The sequence below is a fragment of the Narcine bancroftii genome, chromosome 7 (genome assembly GCF_036971445.1).
Source record: "Narcine bancroftii isolate sNarBan1 chromosome 7, sNarBan1.hap1, whole genome shotgun sequence".
Lineage (NCBI taxonomy): Eukaryota > Metazoa > Chordata > Chondrichthyes > Torpediniformes > Narcinidae > Narcine > Narcine bancroftii.
In genome coordinates this window covers 155,856,448-155,874,337 of record NC_091475.1, presented here as the reverse complement: position 1 = coordinate 155,874,337, position 17,890 = coordinate 155,856,448, and the positions used below count along the sequence as shown (strand labels likewise).

General features: G+C 40.1%; 1 protein-coding gene across 4 annotated transcripts in view; it reads left to right on the top strand.

The window, feature by feature from the left end:
- ccdc83 (coiled-coil domain containing 83) overlaps window positions 1-8,633 on the top strand; it is a 68,618-nt gene extending 59,985 nt beyond the window's left edge. For 3 of the 4 annotated variants that reach the window (XM_069890955.1, XM_069890954.1, XM_069890956.1), the window contains exons 11-12: window positions 1,083-1,259; window positions 8,314-8,633. In XM_069890955.1, coding sequence (XP_069747056.1) covers window positions 1,083-1,259 — 177 coding nt within the window. In that variant the 3' untranslated portion in view covers window positions 8,314-8,633. The remainder of the gene's footprint in view (window positions 1-1,082; window positions 1,260-8,313) is intronic. The other variant, XM_069890957.1, reaches the window with a different exon arrangement.
- The last annotated feature ends 9,257 nt before the right edge of the window (window positions 8,634-17,890 follow it).

Here is a 17,890-nt window from a genome sequence, read left to right as displayed (position 1 = left end):
TTTCCTAGAATCCTTTAAAATTCACCAGGACATAATTAACCAGCAATTTTTAAAATAAACTAAAGTCCAATATGCATTATATATTTTTATAGGTAAAATTATTTTGTTTCCTGAGAAATTTATTCTGTTGTGACTATTCTCAAGTGCCTGAGCTTTGCATTGCCTTTTTCATCAATACACCATCCATGCCCACTTTACATGTGTTTGGCTATCTGCAGTATTCCAGTGATCTCTGATTGGCCAGTCAGAACAGCACGTCTTCTATCTGGGCACATTGTAGTAGACTGCATTCAATATTGAATTCAACTGGTTTGGTTAGCAACTATTTAGCTCAGTACAGAGGATGCTGTATATTTGTTGAGTTTCTTTTCACCAGTTTTTAATGCTAATACCCCAATTACTGATCTCCACCCTCTCATAGACATGGTCTTTTCTCTCCACCCTTTGCAACTTGAAGCACAATTTTCTCCTCCAGTTCTGATGATGTGTTATTGTCTCTCTCCATGGATACTGCTTGATATGTTGTGCTTACATCATTCACATCCATTAGTTTTATAAGGGTCATCTTATTAAAGTTCTCCACTGATGGCAATGTAACATCACACTTGAGTGAGATGAAATCTGATCTTTCTCATTGTTCTGGCTATTTCCCCCTCATGCATATGAAGCTCATGTATTTGTGCTGTCCTCTAAATCGCATACATTACCACGATATGGACATGGACATTTTGTCACTCCCAACCTCAATCTTTTATCACCATCCAATTTAATGTATTCATTTATCAAAAAGAGAAAAATATAAGAATAGGATGACTGATAGTTGTAGGAGACAGGGGGTTAAGTGGCCCATCCTTGTGTCATCTGCTGCTTTTATCTGAAATACTGAATGTTTTTTTAAATTTAAATGTCAACTATACTTAAATATTTCAGCCATCTGCCCTCTATCTCAAGGATTGCAAGTGTGCCTGCAGGAAAACATGCTGGCCCCAACTTGATACTTTTTTTTTTAATTAAGGCTCTACTGAAGAAACTAAAAAAGGTTACTATATAATTGAGTGAAATATTTCTAATTTGCAATCCAGCACTTAGAGTGTACAGCATTTGAGCAGAGACGGTTACACATAAAAGGCCACGCAATGCCACTTCAAGCAATCGAGGAACCTTCCGGACAAGGAAAGAAAAATGAACAAAAACAACCAACTGAGACAGAGTTGGGATGGCCGGTGTCTGGTACAATGCTGCGATCTATTCTTTCATAGGTATTAAAACTAACTTAAAATCAATAGTTCATTTGAAGATGATTTAACTTCTGGATCACTAACTATAGTTACATTCCAATTCAGTCTATTTCCCTACCCACCAAGCCCAGCAATTTGAAGTTACGACTGTTATTGGAAAAATAGTTCAACAGACAAGGTCCTGTGGAATCTTACATGCGTAAACAATTATGACTCCATTAGATTTTTCAGTTTAACAATTTTCTACTTTTAATTTAGTTACAGTAGTATAACATCAATCCAAGCAAAAACATTTGATTAAGATATCCTTGGAAATTCAAAAGTAATTTATTTAATTCAATCATAGACCAAATTCATGCCTATATTTAAACTTTAAATTTTAGAAGAAATAAAGTGCCCCATCTGTAAAACTTAGAAGAGTGGAATCATTAAGGAATGAGTATTCTTGTTTGTAAGATCAGAATCAGGATTTATTGTCATGAACAAGTCATGAAATTCGGTGTTTTGTGACAGTATCAAAGTGCAAACATGCATATTATAACCATCTTATGACATTACTATAAAAAATAAAATAAATAATAAGAATACTAGTGCATGAAAAGTAAGGCAGAGTCTTCGTTTCATTGATTATTCAGGAATCTGATGGCAGTGGGGAAGAAGCTGTCCTTGTGCCACTGAGTGCTCATCTTTAGGTTCTTGTACCTTTTCCCTGATTGTTGCAGAGTGAAGAGGGCATAGCCTGGGTGGTGGGGGTCTTTGAGGATAGAGGCTGCTTTTTTAAGACACCCCCTCACGTAAGTGTTCTCGATGGTGCCTGTGATGTCGCAGACCAAGTTAACAAACCTCTGGAATTTTTCTTGTCCATACCAGGCAGTGATGCAACCAGCCAGAATGCTCTCCACCGTAGACCTGGAGAAGTTTACGAGAGTCTTTGGTGACACACCAAACCAACTCAGACACCTCACGAAGTATAGCGTGGAGGCTCCAGGACAGATCCTCATAGATGTTGGCACCCAGGAATTTGTAGTTCTTGTCCCTCTCCACTAGTGAGTCCTTGATGAAGACTGGATTGTGTTACCCTGACTTCCTTCTGAAGTCCATAATCATCTCCTTGGTTTTGCTGATGTTGAGTTGTTGTTGCTGGTTCCTCATTGCTGTTTGTGATTTTGACGACAACTATCGTGTCATTGGCAAATTAGTAGATTGTATTGGAATTGTGGCTAGCCACACAGCCATGGATGTATAAACGAGTAGAGCAGTGGGCTAAGCACGTATCCTTTGGGTGCGCGTGTGTTGAGATGTTGTTTCCAATTCATACTGACTGTGGTCTTCCAATGAGGAAGGGGGATACAGAGACCTAGAGTTTGTAACTTCTTGAACAGCACTGAAGGTATAAATGGCTGTAGTCGAAGAAGAGCAGCCATATGTATGAATTGCTGCTTTTGAGGTGATCCAGAGCTGAGTGGAGCCAGCGATATTGCATTTGCTGTGGAACAATTGTGACGATAGGCGAATTGCAGTGGGTCCAGATCTTTACTTAAGTACGTGTTAATTCTGGTCATGACCAGCCTCTCAACGCATTTAATCACAGGAGTTAATGCTACTGGGCGGTAGCCATTGAGGCAGCCCATGCTACTCTTCTTGGATACTGGGATGATTAATGCCCTTTTGAAGCTGGTGGGAAAACCTGACTGCCATAATGAGAGGTTGAAAATGTCTGTGAACACTCTGGATAGTTGGATGGCACAGATTTTCAGTATCCTGCCAGATTCGCCATCCGGGCCTGAAACCTTGCATGGGTTCACCATCTTGAATGATGTTTTCACGTCGCCCTCAGAGACAGATAACACAGGGTCCTCAGCTTTTTCAGGGATTCTAGTAGGCATTGCACAGAGGATACAGATGCTGGTGAAGGTTCATTTGGAGTACAGTGCTCAGTTTTGGTGACCAGTGATGCAGGAAAGAAGTCAAGCTGGAGAAGATCTGATGTTATTCCCAGGACTTACCTTGCCCACCACCCAAGCTACAGGAAAAGGTTGAGCAGGTGAGGGCATTATTTTCTTGGAGAAAAGGAGTGATCTTATTGAGGTATATAAAATCATGAGAGAAATAGATTGGGTAAATGTAGTCTTTCTTTCCCCCCCAACCCCACCCCCAGAGTAAAATCTGTAACCAGAGGATACAGATAAAGAGAAAAGGTAGAGGGTTAACAGGAACTGAGGTGCAAGTTTTTTTTTTTTTTTTTTTTTTTTTACACAGAGGGTGGTGAGTGTATGCTGGAGGAGTTGGTTGAGGCAGGTATTATCACAACATTTAAGAAAAAAATTGGACAAATGGAAATATGGGCCAAACACAGGCAGGTGGAACTAGTATGGGTAAGTGGGCTGAAGAGCCTGTTTCCATCCTGTATGACTGTTAAGTCAACAACCAAATAATTATGCAAAAATTCTTTTTTTAATTTACATCATTCAAAGGCAGGTTAGAAAATGACTATCAACAAGGAGTAGACCTCTGCTCTGCCTTGAGTAAGATGAGGTATAATCTTGCTCAGCAAATTTTCCCAACTATCTTTTTATCACTATACAGAAGTCCAAAACTCCAAACGTATGTAAATATTGAAAAACTAGGAATCTAGCACTAATTCCTACAAGACCATGCTAGAACCTGCCAACCTGAAGAGTACATGTTTATTCAGTCTTAGCTTTCTCTTCAGTCACCAGTTCTTAATGAATGGTACTTTACTCCTAAATGCATCTGCATCCTCCAACCTTGCTGAACAGCTTCCTATGTGGGATCTAATTGAAAGGCTTCCAAAAATCTAAATAAATCACCTTCTTGGAAACCATCTTATTCAATATACTACTCACAAGAAATCTAGTAAATCAAACAAATGTGTTCCTAAATCCATGCTGACTTTGCTCAATTTTATTTTCTCCAATGTATTCATGCAACAAAAAAATTTGCAGCATTTTCTCTCAGGTATCAGGCAAAAGTCAGTTTTTTTTCCCCCATTTTCTTTGTCCCTTCTTTAAGCAGTGAGGTCACATTTACTGTTTCCTACTTCAAAAGAATAATTCAATAATCCATAGGATCTGGGCCAGTAATGGGAGTCAAAATATAATTCTGACAAATGCAATGTATTTTGGAAAGTTAAACCAGGGCAGGGCACAAGGACTTTGGGGAGTGTTTATTGGCAGAGGCACTGGGGGCAATACATAGTTCCCTGAAAATAATGACACAGATAGATAGTGATGAAGTGAAAGGCATACTTGCCACATTGAAGATAGTACTGAATAGAGGAAATGGGTTATCATTTTATAGCAGTACAAGATGTTGGGGGAAACTGCACCAGGAACAACTTGTGCAGTTCCAGCTGCCATAATCAAGGAGGATTTGATTAAACTAGAGAGGGTGCAGAAAAGATTCAAAGCATGTTGCCAGGACTGGAGGGTTTGAATTACAAGGAGAAACTAAATAGGCTGTAAAAGGCAGAGTGTGACTCCCCACCCCTGCCCCACTCCCAGAAGAGTCCAACACCAGAGCTTTATTGGTTTAAAGTGAGGAAACATTTAAAGGGATATGAGACCCAAGTATTTCCATTATTGTAACTATACAGAATGTGCCGCTTAAGAAAGTGGTAAAGACTGGATATAATTTCAATATTTAGAACAAAAAATGGGAAAGGTTTAGAGGGAAATGGGTTATTTAGGAGGAAACTGAACTAGCTCAGGAAGATACTTTGGTAAGCAAGGACAAGCTGGGTTGACTCTAATTCAGGGGTGGCCAAACTTTTTGGTTTAGGGCCAAAATACAAGGAGTTACAGGCCAAACAAGGTTAAGCCTAGTATTTTCTACCAGTTACACTGCAAGAAAAATGGTGTTTTTAAACCATAAAACCCCAGTGCTGCGGCAAGGGAGAGCTGCACTGCTGGAGAGTAATACTGAGGCTGCATCACTCATCACTGGAGATGTCACAAGGCTGCCAGACCATTGCAAAGTTATCTCTCTGCAACTGTGCAGGGTATCTCATATGACACCATGTGGGTAAGTTGTCTGGACCTGCTCAGTTTCTACCCACATTTCTGCCAGAAAGATTATTTGATCATCTAGTTTTGGGATCTTGCTATGCAGTCAGCTGCAAGAGGCAGGAGGGACTGGACTGCAGAGTGGATTGCATTGGTTGGGACTCACTGAAAGAGAGACAAGAGGTGCATCAGTCATTCAGGTTCTAGCCTAATGAGCAGCCATCGATAGGTTGAGTCCAAAGATGGAAGTCTTGCAGGCTGGGAAATGTGGAAGTGCTCAATCCAGCACCCCCTAGACTCGAATGGAATGGTGTGTTCAGACTGTTAACAGAGCAGACAGTGCACACCAGGATGGCTCAACCCCCTTCATCACCTCACAGTTCTGGTCACTGTTGCAATGGCCAATCTGAACACAGCAAGATCCCACATGGTCGAAAAGCACCCCCAATTGCCTCATGGGATACTAAGTGTGGTATCACACATCTCTATGCTTCCCTGTGTCTGGTAGGTACAGGTTACACAGCACCCCAGGAGGTTTGGAGAGACCTATACCGGCTGCTTCCCTCAAGCATGCCCCTCCCAGCTCATCATGTCCACATCTGGCATTGCACAACTGCAACGTCACATCGGATTTTCACCACACTGCAGTCTCCAGGAGTGAGGGGGGGGGGGGGTTTGTGGGGTGGGGGGAAGCTTGCAACAGCAGCAGAGTGGATGACTGTAGGAATGGGAGTTGGACCAGCATGACCAGAGGAGAATCCCCCACCTCACCCAGTTCCCCAAAACAAAGCAGCTCCTCTCTGTGAGAGGAGGCCAGGCAGGGAACACCAATTGGAAAAGACATTTGTAGTTCCCTTGTATCTGGCTCCCAGCCAGCATCAGGTCAGCCCACAGGAAGTCAAGCCCTGCCCTCCCTCAAGCACGGTTACCCCACCAGAGCTCCAGGTGAACTGCACAGCAGTTGCCTCCTGTTAAAGGTTCAGCCCACTTAAAAAGAGAACAGGAGAAAATCCCCCCCTCCCCCCCATCCATTTGTGCAGAAAGAGAGCAGAGGATAGACTTGAGATTCAAAATGGCAGAGTGTTGGAACTAAATGCAACAATTCCCTCATATTGTTCAAAATGGCAGTGGCATCTCATACTGAAACTAAGAAGTGCAATTTATTGTTGGAGACCATGTTCTAACGGGCCACAGTTGGCCTGCAAGCTGTAGTTTGGCCACCCGTTTCATTGTCAAGCAAGCTAATTTAACACAGAGCTCGAAGGAATACATACACAGCAGCCAGAGATTTTCATTATTAAACACAGGTGTCGGCAGAGGAAGTCGACTTCCATAACCATACAACCCAAATTCAGAGAACAACCAATCTGCTGGACGGACTCAGCAGGCCAAGCAGCATCAGTAAGAAAAAAAGGAAGTATAAATTTTTGGGCTGGAACCCAAGACTTGAAAGGTTGACAAGACCCCAGGGAACCTCTCTGCCACTATTTTGGACCTGTGGATTGACCTCTGATCTGATATTTTACTTCAACTATATCACTTTGTGATGAAACAGGTCAGGATGCTCTCAATAGAGCTCCTAGATAAAGTTGACAGGATGGTGGTCGCCTTCCTGCCTCAGTCTTCTCGTGAAGTGCAGTTGCTGTTGTGCCTTCCTGCTAAAGTGAGGAGATGTGTGTCCAGGAATAGGTCACTATTGTTAAATCAATCCACAGTAATGTGAAAGTATAAGAAATATTAATCCAAATTTAAATGTCAATATTTATATTCAGCAATCAGAATTTTATGATTATGGATAGTCATTTTTAAGACAATAATATCACCGTACCTGATAAGGAGGTTGAACCTGCTAGGTCGAAACCTCTGCAAATGGATTCTCGACTTCCTGTCAAGGAGACATTAGCCAGTCCACTGTTGTTCAACAGAGCTCAAACCACATCAAGTTCATTGACATGACCGTGGGGGGCTTGATTAATAAGAATGATGAGTCAGCATGCAAAGATGCAGTCACAAATGGACTGGTGCAGAGCCAACCTGTGTCTGAATGTTAAAAAAAACAAGAGAGATGCTTGTCAACTTCTGGAAGCCCCAGGGGGACCTCACTCCACTGACCATTGACGACTTCATCATTGAGGTCATCAAGAGTATCAAGTTCCTTGGAGTGTACTTGGCAGAGAATCTTACTGGTCCCTTAACACCAGCTCCACAGCCAAGAAAGCCCAGCAGCGCCTCTACTTCCTGCGAAGGGCAAGTCAAGTTCATCTCCCACCCTACATCCTCACTCTACATTCTGTGGAGGATGTTTCGAGAGCATCTTGTGCAACTGTATCCCACCTGGTTTGGAAGCTGTACCTCCTTGAACCACAAGACCTTGCAGAAAATAGTGGTCAGTGGAAAAGATCATTGAGGACTCTCTTCTTACCATGAAGGACATGTACAACACTTGATGCAGGTGAAAGGCATTATGAAGGACTCCACACACCCCTCAAGTAAACTGTTCACCCTTCTGCCATCTGCAGCACTAAGGACTATCTATCCAGATTTGGCAAGTTTTCCCCCAGGATGTCAGACTCCTGAATTCCCAGAGCATATGTGCATAGAGTATCTTGGTACTGGGGACTCTTACAATATAAAATATTAAGGCGTATGTGTTTAACTTCTATCTTAACTTATATTTATGTAAATATTCTCCTTGGTCCTGGAGAAATGCTATGCAAGCATAGTAATGGTAAATAAATAGCATTGGTATATGATATAAATACCATAGTAATGGTAAATAAAGGTGACTTGATAATCCCAATTCAGTGCATATAAAACCATTTCTATTTTGAAGACAATGAAAGGTTTTGTAGAAATTAGTGCCAAAGTGTATAGTACATGGAACTCATATCCAAGGGGATCCTCATTATGGCAGCATAGTCCAGTATATTAAATTACTGCATTCATTTATAAAATGCACTACAAGTGTATAATACAATCTCATAAGCATCACAGAAATTCGTAATTGTTCTCATAGCTAAGATTTGTTCATTTTTTTTTCTCATTTGCAGTGTACAGACTGTGAGAACACACAATTTTGTTCCATATGCTCTTAGGAGGAGGTTACAATGAAAACAAATACAGTAGGTTCATAAAAAGCCAACAGGAAATGCAAACCATTATTCATCTCCCCAGTGTATCCAGGCAAAGTGCTCCAGCTTCTCATCATCCATTCATTTTGTTCATGGGGAATGATTGCAATATTAAATCTCAATCAACAAAATAAAGTCTACATTCAAGTTTGGAGAATCTAATTCAACCTGTGGGAAGAGACATCGAAGATTGTATGAAAACGTTAAGGCCAATAAATGAGAATAGGCTTCTTACTATTGATGAGTGTTAAGTGCCTTGTTAAGAGTTTATTGTTTGTAAGCAGGTCAAAAATTATTTTACACACTTCCATGCAACCAGCTCATGCAAGCAACCTATTTTAGATTTGTCAGCCTGGGTCTGGAAGATGTGGTTTTATTATATAAAAAAAACACAAGTTATCAATGAAGCAGGGAAAGAGATCAGAAAACTTTAGTGTAGCCGCTAATTTAATAAAGAATTGGAATGGGGTGCACTGAACCCCTTTTAAAAATTAGCCAGATGTCCAAAGTAGTGATGTCCTGAAGCAAAGAATAAACAATTTGCTGGAAGAACTCAGCAAATCAAGCAGCACCAGTGGGAGAAAAAGAATGGCCAACCTTTCAGGCTGGACTTCCAGCGTTGTTTTTTTTTGCTCCAGATTCAATCATATGCAGTTTCACACGTGTCCCTGGTGGTGTTTTGCACTGGATATTTTGACTAAGGTGTTACCATGCTAAAATAGGACCTTTCAAGCTTTCTTATAAAATGGGGTTAACCGGGCAATTTGCCCAGTTAGTGCCCTACTCAAAAGGTAGCATGAAAGGGTCTGACACAGTTAGCAACATCCAAAATCAACCTACCTCGGAGGTAGTCATGGAGCTCATTAATACTCACCTCGGTTGAGTCCTTTTGTAGCTTGATAGCAAAGATGGCCAACCCAATTACTCCTGTGACATCAGCGCTTGCATGCTGGCGACATAGGGAATCCTCAGCAGAAGGGGAGAAAGGGGCAGCTGGCAGGGCACAGGGTTCCCCACAATTGGTGGGCTTGGGGAGCGGAGGCGTTGGCTGCCACGGGTGGGGGGGGCGCAATTGACAGCTGGTGGGGGTAATGGGGAGACTTACCGATAGTTTGCGTGACATCGTGGGGGCGGGATCCCCCTTAAGTCACCGGGTTGGTGATTTACTCAGTCCATCCTGCCTCAGTTTGAAAGATGATAGGAGCACCATTGACCCATGTAATGCACCTGGGTCCCAAGAGGGCTACCCAGGTGTGGCAGTTTAAAAGCACCTATTGCCTTAATACTGTATGGAGTTAAGGGCAAATCTGACTCAATGATTGCTTTGGGGGTGGTTTTACCTGTCCCCAAAAATATCAATCAAAACCAGGGACATGGGACAGAATCTGTAATTGGAGATCATTTTAGCTAGATTACACAACCTTGGCATAACAATTTAATCATCTGAAAACAGCAAGAAAATTCTCACCAATGCAAGCTGCCCAACAGTATTAGCCAATTTGTTGTTTTAGTTGTAGCATACATGCAAGTGCATTCTAACATGTGCAACAGTTGGTGCCTCTCAGCCAATCCCATCGTCCTGACAGGATAATCTTTGTCAAAGCAAGCCAAAATCTTATTGAACTATTGTTTAAGATCCCCCAGTTTTAGCCTCTGAATTATGTTCTACATCATTATAAATGGAAGAGAGCAGGTTGAGCCTTGCATACATCCCTTTTGTAACCAGTCCCATCATTTTATCTCCTGAAGTAAAAGGATGATAGAAAATGTCAAAGTTGGATATCCATTTCCTCTGAAGAAAAATTCACATTGTGCTCAAATGTTGTACTTTAACTTCTATCATTCAAGTTTTGAAGAGTTCACAACTCTCTGACACTTTCAGGGACCTGAATCTCTTCAGTGTTACTCAACCTTTGAACCAAATAGCACAGCTAAGTTTTACCAGGATTTCTGTGTTGTACATGAGGTTGTGAAGGTTGTGGGCAGAGTGGTGATGGTGGACAAGGAGGAAAGATGTTTTCTCTCAAATTTTGTACGAAAAATCTGGCTATTTTCTATAATTTGGGATTCTACAAGACTTTTAAGACCTGTCTATGGCAGCTTTCAAAGATACTTGTCGAAAGCATTAGAATGAGGGGACAGAGATGCAGCTCATTTATCTTTCAGATGTACCTGACTGACTTTAGGGTGTGGACAACCAGAAAGATAAACCACTCACATTTTCCCTTGCAAAATGTAGGAACCTCAGGCGGCAAATCTAGACATACTTGAAGAAGCCTATTCAATTTGTTTTTATTTGCTAGTTTTGTTAAAATGGCCATAATGTTGAAGTTGTGCATTTAATTTCTACTACCATTCTGAAATATTTGGGTTGGTTGGCACAATTCCTTGTGTGCCAAAAATAGAACACTTTAAGCATTAGTGGTTTGGTCTTTTGTATATGTTATGAATTACTCAGTTTTACTGAATATATTTTTTCTCAAGGGATCAAAAGAGGGAATGTATCAAGTGGCCATTTGTACTATGACAAAATCATCAGTGCCCACCTTGACAACATGATTATACACTGTCTTTATTCTGTATACAATTGAGACCAATTGATGTACATGAGGAGTGAGTAATCAGACTAGTTTAAACTTCAATATGTTCAGAAATAAGAGAGTTCCAAATCCTCATGTTTTCATAAATAATTCATTTTACTGGGATTTCCATGTTATAAAATGGGTCGGGGAAGGGTGCTGGATGAAGAGAAATATCTGGCTATTTGCTATAATTGGGATTCTACACCCACCAATTGAGGCAATCAAGAGGTTTATTTCTTTAGTTCCTGTTGGTTCATTTGCACTCACCCACATTCAAACACAAGAACATTACTTCAGTTATACTATTGTACCAGAAGTCAAACAATATTTCTTTGTTTCAATCCTACAAATTGATTCAGTGCAAGAATGTTGAGAAAGTAAAAAAATTGCTCGTGTCAAAAGTGTAAATATTGTATGATGCAAAAAAAAAAAACCCAAACAACAAACTGATTGCATGAGAGGAACAGATAATTTAGGAGAATACACTTACCTATATATTTCATTTTGTTGACACAATCCCGGAGAACATAACTTAAAACAAATTTTGATTAGTTATACATTTTTGAAATTTGAGACAAAAGATTTTCTTCATAAATCTTATGCAGCAATTTTAGTCAATATATAATTTATATTTCCTCTTGTAGTTTTGCCATCTTTCCCATATTCCTCTGTGGTTTAATATTCTATGATAATCATAAATTTGAAAGGCAAATGATCACATTTGAGCAACCTATGAAGCTTGTTAATGTGGAGCTCTGAAAATCATTGGGGAAACATTTGTTTGGCACAGACTAGAAGGGGCAAAGGGGGCTGTTTCTGTGCTGTAGTGTTCTATGGATGCCAATAAAGTATTTTATAACCATGTGCCTCTACCAAATAACAGGTGAATATATCAGAACCAAAGAATAGTTGTTTTTTTTTCTTGCCCAGTTAGGATGCATGCACTGCTTTGAGACAGAAAACTTTTGTCATTGTTCATACACTTGACCAGGCAATGGAGTAGACTAATTATGCACACAAAAGTAAAAAAAAAATTATGGTAATCAATGGCGTACCAGCAGTTTAAAAAAAACAAGCCAGAATGGACCCATGTCAGCAAAATTCAATTTTCTGTGCATCAAATACTTAATTTCATAAAATATTTTGGAAATACTAATTTTACAATAGCCTAAATTAATAGAAAGAACATTTGTATGAAAGACGAGGGTTCAATCAGCCATTTGTTTATATTCCTAATCTCTACTGTCATTAGCAAGGATAATTAACAAGAGAAAATTTTGAAAATATTTATCAGGTCAGGCTGCATCTGTCACCATTTACAGTCGAAGACCTTTAATCAGAATTGGGGAAGAGAAATTTTTAAGATGCAGGGAGGTTGGGGCAGAGGGATGTCTCTGATAGAATAAAACTGGGATAAATCACAGGGTCAAGATCTAAACAAGGTTTTCTTGTCAAAGTGTGAAAGGCTGCAGTGAAAGTGAGAAAATACACATGCAAATATAGAAGTTGTGAAATGCAGAGCAAGACAACATACCCAGATCATTCCCAGAGGGAAAAAAGGGTTTTTTAAAAAAAAACTGAGCTAACATCACAAATGGACAACAGATACCAATTCAAAAATAACAAATTACCTGAAGCTGTAGAATCCATTATGAAATCCAGATTGCAATATGCCCAGGTAGAAAATAAGATGCTGTTTCTCAGGCTTACCTTGGGTATCACTGTGACAACACAGGAGACCATAAATGGATAGAACAGTGGGTTAAAGAACTGAATAGGCAGGCAATGGGAAAATGTCACCCTTGCTTCTGCAAAGCCATTTCCCATTCTGAGTTTGGTTTCTCCATTATAGAGATTGCATTGAGAACAAGGGATACAGTGCACAAGGTTGGAAGAGTTGCAAACAAATCACTGCTTCACCTGGAAAGACTGTTTAGTCTCTGAATGGTGTGAAGGAAAGAGGTGAAAAGTCAAGGGATGCATTACCAGCAGTTGCAAGAGGAAATGCTGTAAAAAGGGAGCTGATTAATGAGAGTAGGAAAGAGGACCAGGGAGTTGTGCAAAATGCTGAAATGAGGGGAAAATGTGTCTCGTCGTCCAATCTATTTGAACGTGGCAGAAATTGTGAAGAATGCAGAGACTGGTGGGTTCTCGATCCGTGTTCTGTCCTGGAGATGGGGAGAGAGCAAAGGCACAGGAAATTAATTGAATAGAGTCAAGGATTTTGAAAACAATGGTAGAAGGAAAACAATGGTTTAGGAAGGAGGAACACATTTCAGAAGTATCTGTACGAAAGAAAATCATCAGATCAAAAATGAAGGCAGAGGAACTGAGTAAGAAAAGTCCAAACAGAAGGCAGGGTGAGATGGAGGGAAGTCAAGATAGCTCTGGGAGTTGGTTGGCTTGTAGGGATGTTTGTGGCTAGACTACCTCCTAATAGAGAGAGATCAGGAAAAGGAAGAACCAAGAGATTGATCATATGAGGGTGAACGCTCTTTCCCTCTCTGGAAATGGATGACATGCTCAGCCCCACCTGCCTGGCATCTTGTTCTGCATTTCACATTTGCTATGTTCTTTTGTCATTTTTCATATTCTTACCTATTTTCACCCATTGACCAGATTACCTTGTTCTTGGCATATTCCCAGTCATCACTTTTTTACCTAACACAGACATCCCCTCTTTCCTGCATCTTAACAAGCTCTTTTTCTCTCCCCTCCCAGTTCTGATAATTCAACCTGATCAACTATTTCTCTTTACGCAGATGCATTTTTTTTTCAGATTTCCAGCATCTGCATTTTGATAGTTGTGATTGTCTGAAAACAGACCTCTAACATATAATTAATTATATCAAAAGGTGGACTAAGAATGACATTATTATCCTGAGGAGGAACATGCACTGAATTTAATAATGGAAATTCTTCAGTCCCTTGAACTTATTTTGCTCTTTGGCAAGATTACATTTAATTTGGGTCTTGATTTCATTTACCCATCTTTGGTCCATATTGTTATCTGACAAATATACAAAAATATGAGTGAATAAGATTACCCAACATCCATAGCTTTTTGGAAGAGAACTTCACAACACTAAATGTGTGCAAAAAATTGCTTCTTTATTTCACACACTATTATTGTACTTCAGTTTCAAATTATTTTCTGTGAAGAATACTAATCTCTGTACTTTGAATCCTTTTATCATTTATGAATGCAGTGATTAGATCACTCTTCAATAATCTGTTTGAATCCCATTTTTTTTTGCAACCACTGATATCTATCTGAATGTTGGTGCCCAAAGAAGAATACCACCCTCCAAGAGGTAACCGGACCAAAGCTCTGAAAAGTTGGTTAACAACTTCCTCCTCTAACATATGAAGACCGCATTTGTTTTTCTTAAATCCTTGCACTGTAGAACAGCAGACCCTTCAGCCCTCTAGTTTGTGCCGACCTATACTTACCAAAAAAATTACTAAATCTTTACCTTGTAACTTTTTTTTCTATTGATGTGCCTGTCTAGGAGTCTCTTAAATGCCCCTAATGTTTCAGCCTCCACCACCATCTCTGACACCCACAACTCACTGTGTTAAAAAAACTTACCACGATGTCTCCCCTAAACATCACTTTTTTTCCCCCAGATGTTCTTTGGTGTTTGTTATTCCTGCCTTGGGAAACAGGCACTGGCTGGCCACCCTATCTAAGCCTTTCATAATCTTGTAGACCTCTGTTAAGTCTCCTCTCATCCTTCTATGCTCCAAAGAGAAAAGTTCCAACTCTGCTAAATTTGCCTCATAAGACTTATTTTCCAATCCAAACAACATCCTGGTAAATATCCTCTGCACCCTCTTTATAGTTTCCACATCCTTCCGAAAATGAGATGTCCAGAACTGAATACCATACTCCACAAGTATGGTTTCATCAAGATTTGTAGCATTACAGCATAACCTATCGATTCTAGAACTCAATCCCTCATTAATGTATCCCAACATCCCATAGGCCTCCCAACTATCTTATCATCCAGTGCTGCAACCTTGAGAGATATATGAATTGGGATCCCAAGGTCCTTCTGTTCCTCTACACTGGTAAGTATCCAACCATTAACCCTGAACTCAGTCTTCAGATTTGACCTTCCAAAATGCATCACGTCATAATCATACTTATCTGAACTCTAGCAAAGTATTTTCTGCCCAACTCTGCATCCTGTCTATATCCTTTTGTAGCCTATGAGATCCTTCTACGCTATCCACAACTGCTCCAATCTTATCATCCACAAACATACTGATCCATCCTTTTGCTTTTTCATCTTGATCATTTATAAACATCTCAAAGAGTAGGGATCGCAGAACAAACAGATCCTTATGAAACTCCCTGGTCACCGACCTCCAGGCAGAAGATTTTCTACTACTACTCTCTGCTTTCTGCAGGTAAGCCAATTTTTAATCCACAGTCAAGGTTCCATGCCTCATGATTTTCTGAATGAGTCTCTCATGGGAGTCCTTGTCAAATGCCTTACTAAAAGAAAGACTAAAATCCATATATGCAATATCTACCAACCAACCTTCATCAATTTGTTTCCTCCTCAAAAAACATTTAGGCTCATAAGGCATGACCTTCTCCTTACAAAGCCATGCTGACTATCCCTGAATAGACTGCACTTCTCCAAATGTTCATAAACCTTGACTTTCTGAATCCTCTCCAATAGTTTGCACATCACTGATGCAAGACTCTCGGGTCTAGAATTCCCAGGATTCATTCTTTCTTTTACCTTTTTTAAAAAAAGGGACCATATCTGCCATTCTCCAATCTGCAGGCGCATCACCTGTGGCCAAGGAGAAGGCAAAGATCAAAGCCAACACCCCAGCTATCTTTTCCCTCCCCACAGCAACCTGGGGTATATTGCGTCCGGCCCCAGGGACTTTTCAATGTTAATGTTTTGAAGATCCAGCACTTCTGCTTTTCCAATCTCAACATGGTCCAGCACATGCGTGCTCTATTCTGTCCTCACCTTGATCAAGGTCCTTTTCTCTGGTGAACACTGAAGCAAAGCATTCATTTAGGACCTCCCAACTTCCTCCACCTCTGGGCACATGTTGCCTGCTTTATTCTAAAGCAGCCCTACCTTCTCTCTCATTATGGTACTGTTTTATACATACACATAGAATGCCTTGGGGTTCTCCTTAATCCTATTTGCTAAGGCCTTCTCATGCCCCCTTTGAGCTCTCCTGTCCTTTAAGTTCCTCCCTGACTACCATACAATTCTCATGAACCTTTTCTGTTTTTTGCTTTTTAAATTTAATGCTTCCTTCTTTCTCTTAAATAGCTGTCTTAACTATTTTGTCAACCTTTCCCTACCATCTTTTCCCTCTCAGTGGGATAAACCTATCCAAAACCCTGCGCAAGTCCCTCAACATCCTCTACATTAGTTCTGTGCTTTCTCCTATGAATATCCTTTCCCAATTCACTCTCCCCAGTTCCTGTCTCATCCATTGTAATTAGCCCTTCCCCTATTAAACACTTTCCCATTTTGTCTCCATTTATTCATGTCCATCGCTGAACTAAAACTCAGGGAATTGTGGTCACTGTCTCCAAAATGCTCCCCCACTGAGAGGTCAGTCACCTGATCAGGCTCATTACCCCGTACTAGATCCAGTATGGCCTCTCCTCTAGTCAGCTGGTCCACATACTGTGTCAGGAATCCTTCTTCGACAAACTTGACAAATTCTGTCCCATCTATCTCTCTTGCAGACAGGAGGTGCCAATTAATATTTGGGAAGTTGAAGTCTCCCATAACCACAACGCTGTACCATTCTAAAATCTGCCTACTTATCTGTTTCTGTGTCCCAGGGGCTATTTGAGGCCTATAGACTACTCCCCATACATTGACTTCTATTTCTGACCTTCACGCACACAGATTCAGTAGATATTCCATCTTCCATATCCCCATTTTCTACACCCATAATACTATCCTGGACAAGTAGTGCTTCTTCTCCCCCCATCTCTCTCTTACCTCCTATCCTAGGAGAGCATAGAGTAATCAGTATACTTAAAATCCTTTGTTCTTTAATTGCATCTTGTCCCTCATTCTGCCCTATTATATTGTCATTTTAACAATTTAATTGAGCATATGGAATAAGAGAGAAACTTTCTCCTGACTGAATTCATAAAGATGATAAATATTGTAATCAAAAGACAGCCATTTCTACCCAGAATACTACAAACAAGTTCCTTGGGACTACGTCAAAAGGATGTCAAAATAGTAGAGGGCAATATGTTGATCCTTGATTGGGAAGAGGTCAGCTCCATTTTCAAATTGTGGAGTGAGAAAACCTGGACACTTTTAGGCATGATTAGGCATATCAAATAATACAAGCGTTGGGTCATGATCAACCAGAGTCAAATATACTCACCAAGACATTCAATTCAGTTATTTTCAACTATTAATCTCATAAAGAACTTTGTTAAAAATCTACTGCATGCTCCTATGGCAAATATTTTTTGACACTACCCTTTTAACATCTTGTCCAATCGTCAAATGAATCTATCGGATGCATGCTACCCTGTGAAAAGTTAATAACTGGTGTTTTTGACTAAAATACTGAGATCACTTGGTTAAAGAACACATCTTTCTACAATTTAGACAATTTTGAGGGAGGACTGCTTGTCCTACAGTCAATCAATATTGGCCAATCTCGGATGCTACTTTTTTCCCCTGATAAATAATAAGTGAAACAAAAAGGAATTCCATGACAAATAAAAACTTGGAACTTATCAATATTTGTGACTAACTATTGATAAATCCTGTATGGGCTTCTATTATTTCCTTGAAAAATACAAAACTGAAGATCTTTACAAATGAGCACAGATATAATTTCTGAACACATAGCCTTTCTAATATTGTAAAAGATTGAGATGACAGAACAGC